This window comes from Schistocerca piceifrons, chromosome 3, assembly GCF_021461385.2.
Source record: "Schistocerca piceifrons isolate TAMUIC-IGC-003096 chromosome 3, iqSchPice1.1, whole genome shotgun sequence".
Lineage (NCBI taxonomy): Eukaryota > Metazoa > Arthropoda > Insecta > Orthoptera > Acrididae > Schistocerca > Schistocerca piceifrons.
The window spans coordinates 715,821,462-715,838,644 of NC_060140.1; the positions used below are offsets into that span (position 1 = coordinate 715,821,462).

The 17,183-nt window shown below is 40.9% G+C and overlaps 1 protein-coding gene across 1 annotated transcript in view; it reads right to left on the reverse strand.

Moving 5' to 3' along the window:
- Positions 1 to 15,607, reverse strand: part of LOC124789343 (uracil-DNA glycosylase-like) — a 51,197-nt gene extending 35,590 nt beyond the window's left edge. Inside the window, exons 1-3 of the mRNA XM_047256667.1 lie at positions 15,190 to 15,607; positions 14,890 to 15,040; positions 3,429 to 3,471 (exon numbers count right to left, since the gene is read on the reverse strand). Coding sequence (XP_047112623.1) covers positions 3,429 to 3,471; positions 14,890 to 15,040; positions 15,190 to 15,480 — 485 coding nt within the window. The 5' untranslated portion in view covers positions 15,481 to 15,607. The remainder of the gene's footprint in view (positions 1 to 3,428; positions 3,472 to 14,889; positions 15,041 to 15,189) is intronic.
- Positions 15,608 to 17,183: the final 1,576 nt, after the last annotated feature.

The window sequence follows — 17,183 nt, forward strand, 5'->3', positions numbered from 1 at the left end:
CGTGTCACCCTCTCCAACAAACTATAATGTGCGGGTCGATTTCATTTCATAGTTAAAACCGGACTGATCTGTGTTGATAATATATGTCTCTTCATACTGTTGGAATCTGACGTTAGTTTCTGTAACAAAAGTCTTGGAACACACTAAAAGTTCTTCCAGTTTATTCGCGTAGTTCTTGCTTACATATTTCGTAATCTTCCTGCTTGTAATTTTGTATTTTCTTTTGAACATGACAAGCCAATGAGATGAAGCCTTGAAGTCCAGGCCAATTTGTTTAGTGTAATGCAATCCTCAAATCTGTAGGTCTGTATCATGCACTGCACTTAATTCATTTCTGGCTTTAATAAATTATCGGTATACATTGTTTTCTAGATCACTGAATATCTGTCTTCGGGTTCCACAACTTCTTTGCAATATTTAATTGTGCGTTCTTCCTCCATCCTTTTAAATTTCTTAAATTTATTTGTTACTTCAATCCATAATCTATATTTGCGTCTTTTAATTGGTTTGGACAGTAACCTGTATTGGAGCATTTCCTTCATGTAACCCAAAGGTATACCATCAGATTGAAGTCGCAGTATTTTCTCTACGTGTTCTTCGTACGGATCGTCAACAATCTCATCATCTGGTACATACAGTCCCGCAGCAATCAGCACGGTATCGTCATCACCACACGTACTGTTTATCAACAAATGTAGGAAATAATCATACAAATGTTCGACAATTATTCGATCCCTTAATGAACTTTCCGATTCCTTACAGTTTGGAAAATATTCATTGACCTTGTTATTGAAGTCGCAAGCTATATCTGCTGGATTCATACTGCCCACGGAATACATCTCACGTATTTAATGTACGCTCGTCCAAAGTAGCAAACAGTCAACTGCCAGCCATGGAGCCTCGTTAGCAGGAATACTCTCTCTTCCGTGCCCTGTAATTGATTGACGTGTGTTTCGATGTTTGTTTAGGTGTAGCATCCCCATACTATGGCACAGTTACCTCGCATCGGACGGACGGACAGATAATAATTGTCTGAAATAAAAATTTAAACTTTTCACTCGAGGGAAGACTTAAACCAAGGACCTCTCGTTCCTTAGCTACTTACGCTAACTACGACACCACGGCGCTTCTGAGCTCACACTATCCTTTATGTTGGCTATCTTGCGCATGGACTACTCAGTTTGTATATTTTGCTAATTTTTTTCATAGATCCACACAACTTCTTCCTGTTTTCTCGATTGATCTGTGTTCAGTTTTTCAAGGCCTATCCACTGTGCCAACTTATAACTAAATCTCGAAGGGGGGGGGGGGGGGGTGCGATGGGGAGGTTCCCTTGTTAGAAAATAGATTTGGGAAGGGAGTGACACCGGGTTGTAGCCTATCCCCGATGTTATTCAATATGTATATTGCGCAAGCAGTAAAGGAAACAAAAGAAAAATTCGGAGTAGGAACTAAAATCCATGGAGAAGAATAAAAACTTTGAGGTTCGCTGATGACATTGTAATTCTGTCAGAGACAGCAAATGACTTGGAAGAGCAGTTGAACCGAATGGACAGTGTCCTGAAAGGAGGATATAAGATGAACATCAACAAAAGCAAAACGAGGATAATGGGATGTAGTTGAATTAAGTAGGGCAATGCTGAGGGAATTAGATTAGGAAATGAGACGTTTAAAGTAATAAATGAGTTTTGCTATTTGGGGAGCAAAGTAACTGATGATGCTCGAAGTAGCAAGGATAGAAAATATAGACTGGCAATGGCACAGAAAGCGTTTCTGAAGAAGAGAAATCTGTTAACATTGAGTATAGATTTAGGTGTCAGGAAGTCGTTTCTGAAAGTATTTGTATGGAGTGTAGCCATGTATGGAAGCGAAATGTGGACGATAAATAGTTTAGACAAGAAGAGAATAGAAGCTTATGAAATGTGGTGCTACAGAAGAATGCTGAAGATTAGATGGGTAGATCGCATAACTAATTAGGTGGTATTGAACAGAATTGGAGAGACATTTGTGGCACAATTTGACTAGGTAGGGCATATTCTGAGGCATCAAGGGATCACCAATTTAGTATTGGAGGGCAGTGTGGCGGGTAAAAATCGTGGAGGGAGATCAAGAGATGAATACACTAAACAGATTCAGAAGGATGTAGGTTGCAGTAGGTACTGGGAGATGAAGAAGCTTGCACAGGATAGAGTAGCATGGAGAGCTGCATCAAACCAGTCTCTGGACTGAAGACCACCACAACAACAATGCAGACGATTAGGTAAAACAAACCCTTAACATTCAAATGCAGATTAGTGGAGTACTGTTTGACACAATCATGTCGTCTAAATATCTGGATTTAACGATGCAAAACAATATGAAATGAAATGAGAATTGTGAATGGGGAAGGCAAATGGTCAACTTTGGTTCATTGGGAGAATTTTAGGAAAGTGTGATTCATCTGCAAAGGAGACCACATATAGGATGCTACTGTGACCTACTCTTTGAGTATTTGGAACATGCACTTGGTCACATTAAACGCAGACATTTAAGCAATTCAGAGGTGAGCTCCTAGATTTGTTACCATAGGTTCAGGCAACATTTAAGTATTACGGAGATGATTCAGGAACTCAAATGGGAATCAATAGAGGAAAGGTGATTTACTTTTCGAGAAATACTATTGAGAAAATTTTGGGAATTGGCATTTGAAGCTGAATGGAGAACGATTCTACTGCCGCCAGCAAACATTTCGCATAAAGACCACAAAGATAAGATATGAGAAATTAGAGCTCATTCAGAGGCATATGGATGATCGTTTTTCCTCGTTCTACTGCCCATGGGACAGGAAAGGACACAACTAGCAGTGGTATACGGTACCTTCCACCAAGCACTGTACGGTGGCTTGCAGAGAATGTATGTAGATGTACGACATAAATGTTGAATTTGCTCACTTTGGTAGAATTAATTTGCATTCAACACTCATGTACCAACCTAAACACAACAACAGATAAACTATTGATGTGAAAAGCTTTCCATTTCACAATAAAAAAACTAAATGCCTGTTTATTCAGTTGTACAAGACATAATCAATGTTTTAATTCCTCTCGAAAAAATAAAGTGATGTACTCCATGTTTTGTTTACTGGTAGGTAAATGTCTGCAGTCCTGGTACTCACTTAACTGCCTGTGCCACAATATCTTGCATGTCTATATAAAAATAATGATTTTGTTTTGTTTGAGCTCCTCTAGTGGTGTGATGAAGTATGTAACCTTTTTTCCAAGGTGCTAATCAGAACTATATGACTATCGCTTAGTTTATTACCTGAAACTATTCATACTTTGGCTACATGAAAATGACATGCCGCCCGACTTTTAGTATGGGAAAAGTTTTCAGAACGGCATTGGCTCTTTTCCTAACATCAGAAAACTGTAAACTTTACTGTTACATACCTGGGTGGAGGTGGTACCCCACGAGGTACACTAAAACACAGTCCTAAAAGCAAACAAAATAAATTGTGTTAGTACAATTAAATTATCACTGTTCTGTATAGTTTTTCAAATTGTGGAAGCAGCTATTGCACTTAACAAGAATACTAGAGGTTTGACATTGAGATATTCTGAATAAAGAAAATGGTTCAGACAGAGACACAAATTAGAAAGGCTTAAAATTACTGACCTAATAAGTTGTTTTAGTAAGAAAATGTTTCAAATTTTCAAATGAGTCAACAAATTAATGTGCGCAATATATTTGCCCAAAGGCCACAGACCGACTGCTGTTTGTGTGGCCAACGCAGTAAGTAAGTAAGTAATATATTTATCCATTTCATCACATCTTACTGCTACATGAAATGATCTTAGATTTTCTCAATGTGACACAGGGGTTAAGGTACAAGACGTCAGTTGAGAGGACAACAGTTGAAATTTCCATACAGCTGTCCCCACATATGTTTTCTTGACCCACTTAAGGCATGTGTCAGGATAGTTCCTTTTGAAAGTTGACTTCCTTTCCTTTCAGTGACAGTGTTCTACCACTAATGATCTTGTCATGTTGCCATTAATGCCTAGTCTGCATAACTTTCTTTTCTTCATAAGATGTGCCTGCTTCCAGGTTGGTTGAAGATCGCAGATCACCAAGTCTGGGAGGAGGGGAGGAGGCTGCCTACAACAGAGATTAGTTTCAACACTACAGTTACTTCCTAAACATTCTCCAACTGAGGGTTGTCTGTCCTTGCCTTCCTTCAATCTTGGACGTGAATTATCATGCAGTTGTTGGAGGCCTATAGTTTAATGGCGATGAAATGGTTGTGCAGCTTGGCATTTATTTTTTGTCTTTTTCACGGACAGATCATTGCCAGAGGTGAAAGAAACAACAAGTGGTAAAAAATCCTTGAACCAACAAAAGATTGAACCCGGGATCCTTGATTTTGTAATCTGACATTAACTTTATCATCAAGCCACATGCTATGTACAAAAATTGAATTATAAACAAAATTTAAAATACATGAATAGGATAGTTGCTACTCACCATATAGCAGAGAAGCTGAGTCATGGATAGGCACAACAAAAAGAGTCAAAGTGAGCTTACAGCTAACAAGGCCTTCATCATCGAAAGTAGAGAACATATCTGCGCGCTCACTCACGCACGTGCACACGAAAGCAGCTGACACACATGACTTCAGTCTCTGGCTACTGAGGCCAGACTACGAGACAGCAGTCCATGATGGGAGAAGAAATTGGGTTGTGGAGATGTGGAGAAGGCTGGGGCAGGGAGGGAGAGGGATTCCAGAGTAGGGGTGGGGGGATGGTAAAGCACTGCTTGTGGGAGCATACAGGGACAAATGGAGAGAAGGTAGAACAGCTAGGTGCACAGTTGGGAGGTTAAATGGAGGGCTTGGGTGGGAGGGTTTGGGTAGCAGAAAAGGAGAGAATAAAATGACCGTGGGTGTGTTGGTGGAACAGAGGGCTGTGTATTGCTGGAATGTGAACAGGGAAGGAGCTCAATGGGTAAGGGCAATTACTAATGAAGACCTCCACCTCAATGATGGCTATGACAGTACCTCCGTCCATATCAAACCTACCAACCACCAGCAATACCTCCAATTCAACAGCTGCAATGCATTCCATACCAAAAACTCCTTTTCATACAGCCTAGCCAAGCTGCAACCAATGTGCTGCATTCTATGTGGGCATGACAACCAATAAACTGTCTGTCCACTTGAATGTTTGCCGACAAATTGTGGATAACAGCTGGACCACCCCGTTGCTGAGCACACCACCCAACACTATGTTCTTCATTTCAAGGGCTGCTTCACACCCTGTGCTGTCGGGATCCTTCCCACCAACAGCAGCTTTTCTGAATTGTGCAAGTGGGAATTCTGCTTGTAATATATCCTCTGTTCCTGTAACCTTTCCGGCCTCAACCTTCGTTAGCCATCTAGCCCCTTCACTGTTCCCATTACAGCACTACACAAGCCCTATATTCCACCAATCCATCCCCCCCCCCCCCCCCCAACCACACACCCCAGGGAGAATGTTGGGACAACAGAGGAGGCTCTCTCCTGGAACTGCAGAGTATGCAGTGAGAACATTTTGATTGGGGAACAGGAAAGGAAAATCTGCGTCCTTCAGGCACACTTGGAGGAAGCAAGGAAGGAACTCTTAAGTATCAAGGGAGATAGGGGGGAAGGAGGGTGGTTGGGAACTGGCAGCTGGTAGGAGGATAGGAAGTTTTATCAACAACACCACAACAGGTATCTACCACTGCCAGAATTAAGTGGAGAAGAGCCTCAGGTAGAACAAGGAGCAGGAAATGTGCAGCACACTTCAACCGAGGCCAAGCCACCTAGGAATGTGCACAGCGTTAGGAAGAAGAAAGTGCTGTTGCTAGGTAGTAGCCATGGGCGAGGAGTACGCCCTCAGTTACAGGAAAGTTTAGGGGCAGCATACCAGGCCACCAGTACCTTCAAGCCAAATGCAGGGTATATATGTAAGGATTTCACAAAAGAGGGCCATGCAGTGATAGTGGGTGGGGTGGGAAACAGTTTGGACAGGAATGGGGTGTATGACATAGGTGGTGACCTGGACAATAGCTTCCCTGACTCATGGCACCAATGTACACTTTGTTGAGCTGTTCCGGCGTCATGATCAACCACACATTGATGGAGCTGTGAAGCGAATCAATGTGGGGTTAGGAATGGCTCCGAGGACAGCCACCTTTGCTCATGTTTCTCTGGTGCCCGTCAGGTCTATCAACAGATGGGGCTTCACTAGGCATGGTCTACACCTAAACAGGACTGGGAAGGGAAGATTGGTACAGCTGATTCATGAAAGTATAGGGGGTGGATCTCAGGCAACACATGGTCGAATACCTGTTGTACATCTATAGGAAGCTCTCCCATGAGGCACCACCTTATCGTAGCACTGTCCGTGTGGGCGGGAGAGTTTGTGTGCTCCAAGGAAGCTGAGAGCTATATCGGCGGTAGCGTAGCTACTGGCAGGTCCAACCTAGCCGGGCAGGTCTCAGCAGAGGAGCCAGACAAAGTGTGCCTCACAACGACCCGTCTTATATCCTATTCCCTACCCTCTCCTCAGTTACCATTTCTTTTCTTTCTCTAATTACCTTAACACACCACTGCCTTGTGGTTGGTCTCGGCAGGGATGAAGGCTAAGGGAGAAAACCCTGAAAGAAAATCTGGAGTGAGGCCCCTAAGGCAGTTGGAAGGCGTACTACGTCCCCTTTCGGCAGCTCCTGCAAACAAAGTGATACCAGACGTATTGGCTTGCCTTTCCTCTGGATATTATCATTTGGGTCGAGAGGGAGACTGATGATTGGGCAACTCACGTTTCTTCATATTTATCGCTCAGGCTTGTCGCATCCTGGAGAGGACACTTCAGCGACGTCCAAGGACTTCGGCACAACACGGGAAGAGGCAGTTACCGGTTATAAGCTCTGTCTGATTGGTGTAAGACTCGAGTGCCAGGGGCCACTTCCGACGGTGGGAGAGATCATTGCATCTCATTGGACAGCTAACGCCCGCCTCAAGCTGGGCAGCCCCCAGCCAATAAGATGCTGTCCTGCCACTATCCGCCTGCTTCACGGGGTGTGTGAAGCTTAGAAGTAATCTTCGACAAGCGGGTTGATATAGTACACCTACCAACAACAAAAATGAAATAATAAAGAAATCACTATTTCATATTGCCACCTGGAATGTTAGGACCATGTGTCCAAGGTACATCGACGATGCTCAAGAGGTTGATTTCATCCGTAAGACTGCCGTAATTGACAGAGAGCTCCATCGTTTGAATGTAGACGTCACGGGACTGCAGGAGACGCGGCTTCCAGACGCGGGCTCTATCAGGGAGGATAATTGCACATTCTTCTGGCAGGGGAAGTCTCAAGACGAGCCAAGACTTCATGGCGTAGGATTTGCTGTTAAAAACGCCCTCCTGGACTGCACTGTGCCACCATCCAGTGGAACAGAGCGAATTATTGATTTGAAAATATGCTCCTCAAGTGGCACTGTCAACATCCTAAATGTGTACGCACCTTCCTTATCATCCAGCATGGAAGACAAGGATCTGTTTTATGACTTACTCAGTGACAGAATAGCCAAGGTACCTAGCACCGAGACACTGTATATTCTAGGGGACTTTAATCCTAGAGTTGGATCAGATAACGACATATGGCCGAATTGCCTGGGACATCATGGGGTGGGAAAAATGAATGAAAATGGCCAGAGATTGCTTGAAGTTTGCTGCTTTTATGGACTCTGTATCACAAACACATATTTCCAGCTTAAGGATCAGCACAAGGTGCCTTGGAGACACCTGCGCTCTCATCACTGGCATCAACTTGACCGTCATAACTAGGTGTACTGGTCTCAAAAATGTGCTACTGACATGAAGTTATCATAGTGCTGATTGCAACACAGACCACACCCTAGTGGCGTGCACATTGAGGCTCACTCCTAAGAAATGTCACCACGCTAAACCGAGAGGTCATCCCTGTATCAACACAGATCATGTTCATGACACACAAAGAAAGCAGGATTTTGCCAGTAATTTTGAAAGTGCTTTCCCAGGAAACATGCAAGCAGAAAGAAATGTTGATAAGAAATGGGCAAAACTCTCGGGTGCAATCTACAACTCAGCAGTATTGGCCTATGGAATAAAAGGAAAAAGAAATAAGGACTGGTACGAGCAAAATTTGGAAGAAATGGAACCAGTCATGAAAGAACTCGAGATGACCTACGAAAAGCAAAGAACAGGGCACAGCGAACATCCAGGAGATGCGCAAATAACTACTGGCTGAATTTATGTGCAGGTATACAGAAAGCGGCCGACTCTGGGAATGCTAAGGCAATGTACGATGGTATTAAGAAAGCAATTGGACCAACTGTCAGAAAAACAGCTCCTCTGAAGTCAAAGACGGGTGAAGTCATTACTGATGAAGGCAAACAAATGGAACGCTGGGTTGAACACTACCTCGAGTTGTATGCAGCCGAGAATGAAGTTAGCAAGGATGCATGTGACGCCATCAAACAAATGCCAGTTATGGAAGAACTACATGCAATGCCTATTATGGAAGAACTTAGTAGAGAAATAGATTCTCTTGCTAACAGAAAGGCCCCAGGTGAAGATGGGATCCCTGCAGAGATTATTAAGTATAACAAGTCTGTTCTTCTCAAACATTTATATTCACTTATCACAACCAGCTGGGAAGAAGGTTATGTTCCGATGAGTATGCAGAAGTCGAGGATAATTACTCTATATAAACAGAAAGGGAACAGAAGTGACTGTAACAATTACCGAGGCATTTCATTACTAAGTGTAGCCGGGAAAGCTTATGCAGGAGTCATCCTAATGCGATTACAGATCTTAGCTTCCAGAATCTACCCAGAATCTCAGTGTGGCTTCAGGCCCGGCCGATAAACCGTAGATATGATCTTCTCCTTAAGACAGCTACAAGAGAAATGTCGTGAGCAGCAGAGGCCACTTTATATTGCTTTCATTGGCCTTGTTAAAGCGTTTGATTTAGTGAGCAGAAATGGGCTTTTCAAACTGTTGCAGAAGATTGGATGCCCACCTAAACTACTACAGATAATTGTCTCTTTCCATGAGAAAACACAAGCAACAATTTGCTTCAACGGTAAAACATCAGAAGCATTCCCTGTTAATAGCGGTGTGAAACAGGGGTGTGTGTTAGCTCCTACATTATTTGGGATTTTCTTTTCCCTTCTTCTCAGATTTGCCTTTGAAGACTGTGAGGAGGGAGTGTACCTACATACGAGGTCTGATGGAAATCTTTTCAACATTGCTTGCCTCAAGGCCAAGACCAAAGTAAATACAATTGTTATCCATGAGTTGTTATATGCAGACGATGCAGCTCTAGTAGCGAACACGGAAGATGAGCTGCAATATATAATCAACAAATTATCAAATGCCTGTGAAAAGTTTAGTCTACTCATCAGCCTTCAAAAGACTAAGATCATGGCGCAGAGCACTACCAACCTTCCATCCATTAGCATTGATGGCAATCCTCTCCAGATAGTTGATGACTTTACCTACTTGGGATCTACAATAGGTAGCAACTTGTCAATGGACACTGAACTTACTTACAGAATCGCAAAGGCATCATCTGTCATGGCTAGATTGAAAAACAGAGTATGGAACAACGGACTGCTTACCACAAAAACTAAATTAAAAGTCTATAATGCTTGTGTTATAAGCACCCTTCTCTATAGCTGTGAGACATGGACAACTCTTTCTAGGCATGAATCTGGACTCAACAGCTTCCATCTCCGCTGTCTCCGGAAGATCCTTCAGATCTCTTGGAGAGATAGAGTACCCAACACCGAAGTCTTTCATCGTGTAAGCACAACCAGCATCATTGTTTGCACTCCTGAGTCATCAACGTCTAAGATGGTTGGAACATGTCAGGTGCATGGATCCTGAACGAATACCGAAACAGCTGCTGTACGGCGAACTTCAGGAACGTGTGAGGCCAGTGGGATGACCGCATCTTCGTTTCAAGGATGTCTGCAAGAGAGACCTGACCAAGACGAGAATCAATCCAAGTCGCTGGGAAAGCATTGCAGATAACCGTGTCAAGTGGCGAGTAACTGTGCGCAATGGCGTCAAGCTGTCAGAGGATGAACGCACACAGGAACAAATCAGGAAGAGGACAAAGCGAAGAGACAGAGCGGCTTCTGTTCGAAGTCCCTCAAATTTCACATGTCCAAACTACAGTAGGGACTGCCACTCTCGAGTGGGACTTTTTAGCCACAGCAGACGCTGCAGACTCTAAACCAAGCATGCTACACCATCATCCCTCAAGGATGGATGGATGCCATTAAATCTATAGGAAGATGCTGATTGCTGCAAAAATAAGTGATTTAATGACAGAATTATAAATAATGTAGGGAATAAAAGCAAAGCAGCCTGGGATGTTATAAAAAAAAGGAAACGGGGAGAGGCAAACAAACGCAGAATAACATACTGCTAAGGGAGGGGGATAAAATAATAAATGATCCACAGCACTTAGCAAACTATGTAAATGAGCATTTTTCAAGTATTGCAGAGCAGTTACAGCTAAAATTCCCCCAAACAAATATAACACACGTAAATAATATTGCACTAAATACAATGATATTAGTTCCAACCACAGAGAACGAAGTCCGTGAAACAATTCAAAAACTAAAAAATAAAAAGTCAGTATGCTGAGATGAAGTACCAATGTGTGTACTGAAATAATGCTTAGGGATTATACAAGGCCCCATAACAAATATAATAAATGAATCCTTCACGTCAGGGACATTTCCAGAGCAGTTAAAACAGGCAAGAGTTTTGCCTTTGTTTAAGAAAGGTAATACAGAAGACATACAACATTACTGGAAATTAACGAAAACGTCCGATTCCACCTGCCTGCTTTGACCAATGACATCATAAATATGGCAGTAACGACCATTCACAACAACACCCATATCGCGACTATGACGTCATTACGTAAACACGACAACAAAACACAAAAATAGATCGGAATACCATGAAACACATAATCCTCCAAAAATATAATGAAACTAACGGGACAAGTGGGGGTTCTTGGGTGGGAACAAACTAAAAATAAGCACACACCACTAAACCATATGACAAAAACGATAAAATGGAACAACCACAACCTTCCCAAAATCAACTAGAAACAATATCCACTGGAACCGAACACTTCCCTTGACCTACATACGTCAACAGAAACTACCAATACCAAATCATAAAACCCTAAACTACAACCACGTACACAATCGTCACTACCTCAAAAAACAAAATAAAATTGGAATACAACACTTCCCTCGACCTATATAGGTCGACAGCAACTACCGATACCACACAATAAATCTCAAAACTTTCACCACCACCACACTTAATCCTACTAATATTATTATTATTAAAACAAACAAAAAACTAGAAAATCAAAATTAGAATCTAATAGTTCCTGTGACCTTACGACATCACATATAGCTGACCCTGGTCCGAGACGCCTAAATTTAAGTAAGCCTCACGCTGAACACTTCACGACTTCAGGCAACAGGCCGAATAGCTGAAGAAATTTTATTATCGCTGACAACCAAAAACTGTTGACCTTGTCGGTCATACCCCTACCTACCATAAGACATAAACAACGCAATTTAGCAAAATTCGCACACAACGAACAGGGGGGGGGGGGGGGGGGGGAACCTACAATAATGTCGACATAACAAAACCAAAATCGTTAACTCACTGAAAAATATTCCGCTGAACGCACAGCCACCACCGATAACACACACGTGCAATGCTACAACACAAATGAACCCCATATGCCACATAACCTGCTACCCATAAACACACCACCAGATAGAACCACCGACCACAACAATATGCCACCTATAAACATGCCACACACGCAATCTAAACCAAAAACATCACCTAACACACAGCACACAAACACACTACCAGAGAGCACCACCGATTACATCAAAACGACACCTACAAACACCACTCTCACAAACTTCATGCCATCATGATGTCACACACAACAACAGCCATATGCCACGGGTTAAAGCCAACGGGTGGAATCTAATCCTATTTCCCTGCTGTCAGCATTCTCAAAAATAACAGAAGCAATTATGATACCCAGATTAATGAATTACCTGAATAAATACAATCTTTTAAGCAAATCACAGTTTGGTTTCCGAAGTGGCTAAAATACGGAGGTAGCCGTAGTAGAATTCACAAAAGTTGTACTTGATGCTCTTGATAAAGATGTATGTGTCACAGGCATATTTTTGGATCTTTCTAAGGCGTTTGATACAGTCGACCACAAGATTCTACTAAATAAATTGAAGCATTACGAATAAATAAGAGGGGTGGCTAATGACTGGTTTGGATCATACCCAACAGATAGGGTACAAAGAGTAGAGATAACACATACTTCAAATACATCTAAACATTTAGTACAACACTTATCAGAACCAAAATACATTAATACACGGGTATTAGGACCAATACTGTTCCTGAATATACATCAATGACTTTCCGAGTAGTGTTACTCATGGTGAAAAATTCCTCTTCGCTGATGACAGAAATAATATAGTCACTGAGAAAACATGAGAACTCCTTGCCAAGAAAGCAAATGAAACTCTCAAGGAAGTTTATGATTGGTCAATAAGTAATAAAGTGACATTGACCATACAGGAAACTAATGTCACGAATATCAGTTTGAAGAGAAAAAAATGACAATGTTAAATTGAATGTAGACGACACCTCTATAGACTGTGTGACAAATGTAAAATTTCTAGGAATGAATATTGATTCGCAGTTGAAGTGGTGTAACCACACAAAGGTACTTGCAAACAGAATGTCATCAGCATGTTATGCCCTTAGAATCTTATCAGTGTGTATCATGGAGTGTCTTTTAGTTACGTATTATTCATATGTACACTCAGTTCTTAGCTATGGAATTCTTTTTTGGGGGACAAATGCACAAAATATGAACACAATATTCAAACTTCAGAAAAGAACCATAAGAATAATAACCAAAAATACTAGTCAAGCTCATTGTAAAGATCTGTTCAGGACACTTGGGATTTTAACTGCTCCATGTGAATACATTTACCAGTCAGTTGTACACATGAAAAATAGCATTAGTGATTACTTCACAAACAGCTGTGTCCATGACCACGCAAGAAGAGAGACACTCGGCTTACATTTACCAAGAAAAATAAACATGAAACTCGAAACAGCATTTTCTACCAAGAAATAAAACTGTACAATTATCAAAAGAGATTAAAGAAATTGCCAAAATACACTTATTTGAAAAAGCAGCTAAAAAGTACCTGTTATGCAATACAATTTATACAATGAAGGATTACTTAGCTAAAATAGCGTAGGGGTTTGATAAAAAATGTTATACAAATAAATAATAATAATAATAATGATTATGAAATGTCCAACATTCCACATAACACCTTCACTTTATGTTTTTACCCTTCTTTTTTTTCTTTTCTAGAAATACTTACCTCCCAAGACATGCACAGCACAATACTATCACCTCGTCCTCTTTCTGTGCTCAACATCTCTCTCGGTATGGAGGGATGCTGACTCAAGTTTTCCAGGATAGCAAATGGGAAGTTGCAGTACAGAAAATGGCGCAGAGATCACCAGTGTGTGTGTGTGTGTGTGTGTTATGAAACAATGTGTGTATAGTGTGTGCAGTGACATAGTAGTGAACAATGTGGCATTACATTACTTAGTATGTTATTTGTAAAAAAAAAAAAAAAAAAAAAAAAAAAAAAAAAAAAAAAAAAAAAAAAAAAAAAAAAATTTTATACGAGGAGTTAATCTAATTATTGTCTCCAACTAGAAGTCTGTAGCTAAATATATGTGTATACAAATTAGCTTTTTTTAAATTGATCTAAATTTGTAAATATTTTGACATGTCCTATATCCTTGCAAAGATAGATCCACGGATGAATAAAGCTGCTACTACTGCTGTTGCAACAATCTATATTTGCTTGGAATATTGGATGGTAATAACATATTTTATTAAAGTACTAACATCTGAATTTTATCCATTGTTCTCTCCATGATATTCTCAAAGTTTCCATTATGTTGTTGATTTGAAAATCCGCAAACTTAATCAGAAACAGTAAGGGGTGAGCATTACTGAAACAGAGTTAGCCTAATGGGTAATGAGAGATAGTGCTGTGAACTGATACACACTTGTGTACAGAATGAACGGGTATCAACAGAGGTTGCAAACCAGAAACAAACTTCAACACTGTTTAGTGCAATCATCATCGGGCAAGTAACCCATGTCATAACAATATGGGTCAACAGACGCATATTGAAAAAGACCTCAAATGCACTTTGGAGGACCTTCGTTTGTAATAAACGATCTAGAAATTTCCCACAAATTTAAAAACTACAACTAATCGAGACAACCAAAATAAATATTATTGAAAACAAAAAATTTTAATGCGAATCCAAGCAAAAATTCTCTGTGTTAAGTAAAACTGCCTGACTATTGTTGCTAACTTTACATCACGTAATATTAAAAATTGGGGTCTAGTGCAGCAGGGGATACAACCCGTCGGCTTTGGACAAGGACGTCACAAGCCGCCAGAGAGCAGTTTACCATTTTCGCTTTTGCTGTTATGTTTCAGTTTAGTTTTTTTACTGATTGCTTAATAAAGTGGATCTGTTTATTCTATCTCGTGAGATTTTTTTTTAAAAAGTCAAAAAACACTTATCAGCCACTGAAGGGAGCTACAACACTAAGAAGAATCGCTTCTCGATTGGCCACTTGTGACGTCATTGTCCAAAGCCGACGGGTTGTATCCCCTGCTGCACTAGTCCCAAAAATTGTTGTAACACTTGCCATGCGCTTGCCCAGGGTTGTGATACGGATCCTGTCCAAGGATTACAACTTTCACATCTTTAACGGAGCACATTTGCGTCCATGTCCATACCTTATCATCTGGGGGGAAAATTCGGCTTTTCCCACGCTCCTGTTGTAGGAATTCGCTAAGCTGCAAAGGAAAAAATGGCTTAAAATTAGATTCCTTCTCATTATTTCCAATGGCCTACTGGAAGAAATAAAGTACCCCCCCCCCACACACACACACACACACACACACACACACACACACACACACACACACACACACACAATTTATACCTTCTCAAAATACGGACTTTTAAATTCCGATTCCAGGGCCTTGAACCAAGAGACACCAATACTATGATGTAGCGCAGGACACCTCTTACTGGTAAGCTTAATTTTTGCAATCACAGCGTTCGGCCACTCTCGGGGTGAAGAGGTGTGCGACTCCGTTTTCGATTCTACGCCTTCATTTGTGCTCTCTTTAAATTTCTTCAACGTTTGTGTCTCATTTTCTGAAAGAGATGATAGTGGCCTTTTGATCTGAATCGGTTTAACGAAATTCAGAATACTCCTCTGCGCCGGCATCCTGACTTTTTCCGAACTCCACAGAACAAAGGCACACGCGAACTAAAATGGCATACTACGGTCACAATACATTTGACGCGTTCCAAGTTACCCGCGCAAACACAAGCATAAACAACTGTTGCGTGACTTGGGTTACCTTCCAGAGGAGCTGAAAACTTGCACACCACACACGATCGCCATTTGTGCCAGTCACAATGCATGAGGGAAAATACACAGCCGACTGTAATGCGGCCCCTGGAAGGTCAAAATTCAAATACATTGCGCAATATTACTGTCTTTCGGAATTGTGGACGATAAAAATGCTGCTGCTGTGATAACTGCCCTACTTTGTTGCAAGCAGAAAAAAGGTAGGTAAAAAATTGGTTCAAGGAGCATCAAAAGTCACTCACGAAAACTCGTTGACAGAATTTAGATTGAACTAAAAAACAACCTCATAAATTTATGTGTACATATGGTCCAACGTTCTTATCCACCGCGCGACGATACCTTGTTACTGCCAATTCATTCAAAGACTTGAAATTTACAAGTGGAGTTTCACCTTACAGTATTTGAGACATAGGTTTAGTTGTGGAAACGTGACATAGAATAAAACATGCTCTAAGGGACTATATTCGGGTAAGTAATGTATACATAGAGACAAATTTCTACATGTACTTTTATCCATAACTATGAATTTAAAAAATCTTTCTTCATGGCCATTCCCTGGATTTTCTGGCGTTCATACGATTTATCAAAGCAAACAAAATCCTCAAGGCAGCTTACAATTGGTGAGGAAGCAATAGAGATTCACTGAGCATAAAGAAAAAAAATTCCATGAAATTCAGTTTCAAGAGGACCATGAGAATAACAACGAAAACTATTAGTCGAGCTCAATATAGATATTTGTGCAAAACAGTGTGGATTTTAACTGCACTGTGTCAGTACGTTTAGGCAGCTGGCAGAAGTAAAGCTCAGCTGTGAGGACAGGGCGTGAGTCCTGCTTGGGTAGCTCAGTTGGTAGAGCACTTGCCCGCAAAAGGCAAAGATCCCGAGTTCGAGTCTCGGTCCAGCACACAGTTTTAATCTGCCAGGAAGTTTCATATCAGCGCACACTCCGCTGCAGAGTGAAAATCTCATTCTACGTTTAGTATAAATTGTACAATCTAAAATAACACTGATAATTACAGCACAAATAGTTCCACCCATGACCATGGAACGAAATCTAAACTGAACTTATATTTACCAAGAAAGAATAAACATGAAAAACAAAATAGCATATTCTATCAAGGAATAAAACTGTACAGTGAAATATTAAAGGAGATTAAAAACATTGCTAAAACAAACTTATTTAAAAACGCAGTTAAAAAGCGCCTGCTGAGCAATACATTCCATACATTCAGGGAGTACTCAGATAATGCAGATAAGAGGATTAGTAAAAAAGGTGACACAAACAAACAATAATAAGAAGAAAACGTAAAACATTCCACACAATAATATCAAACAATATTTTTTCTTCCTTTTTCCTTTTCTGGAGAAACTTACTGTCAGGGCTATGCAACGCTCTTTTTCAGCTCAACATCTAGCTCTTTATAGACTGATACTGACTCACTTTCTCATGCTGCGATGGGAAAGTTGAGATGCACAAAATGGTTCTGACATCAGCTAACGGTGTGTAGTGTTATGAAGCAATGTGTGTACAGTGTGTATAGTATGTGCAATAACTA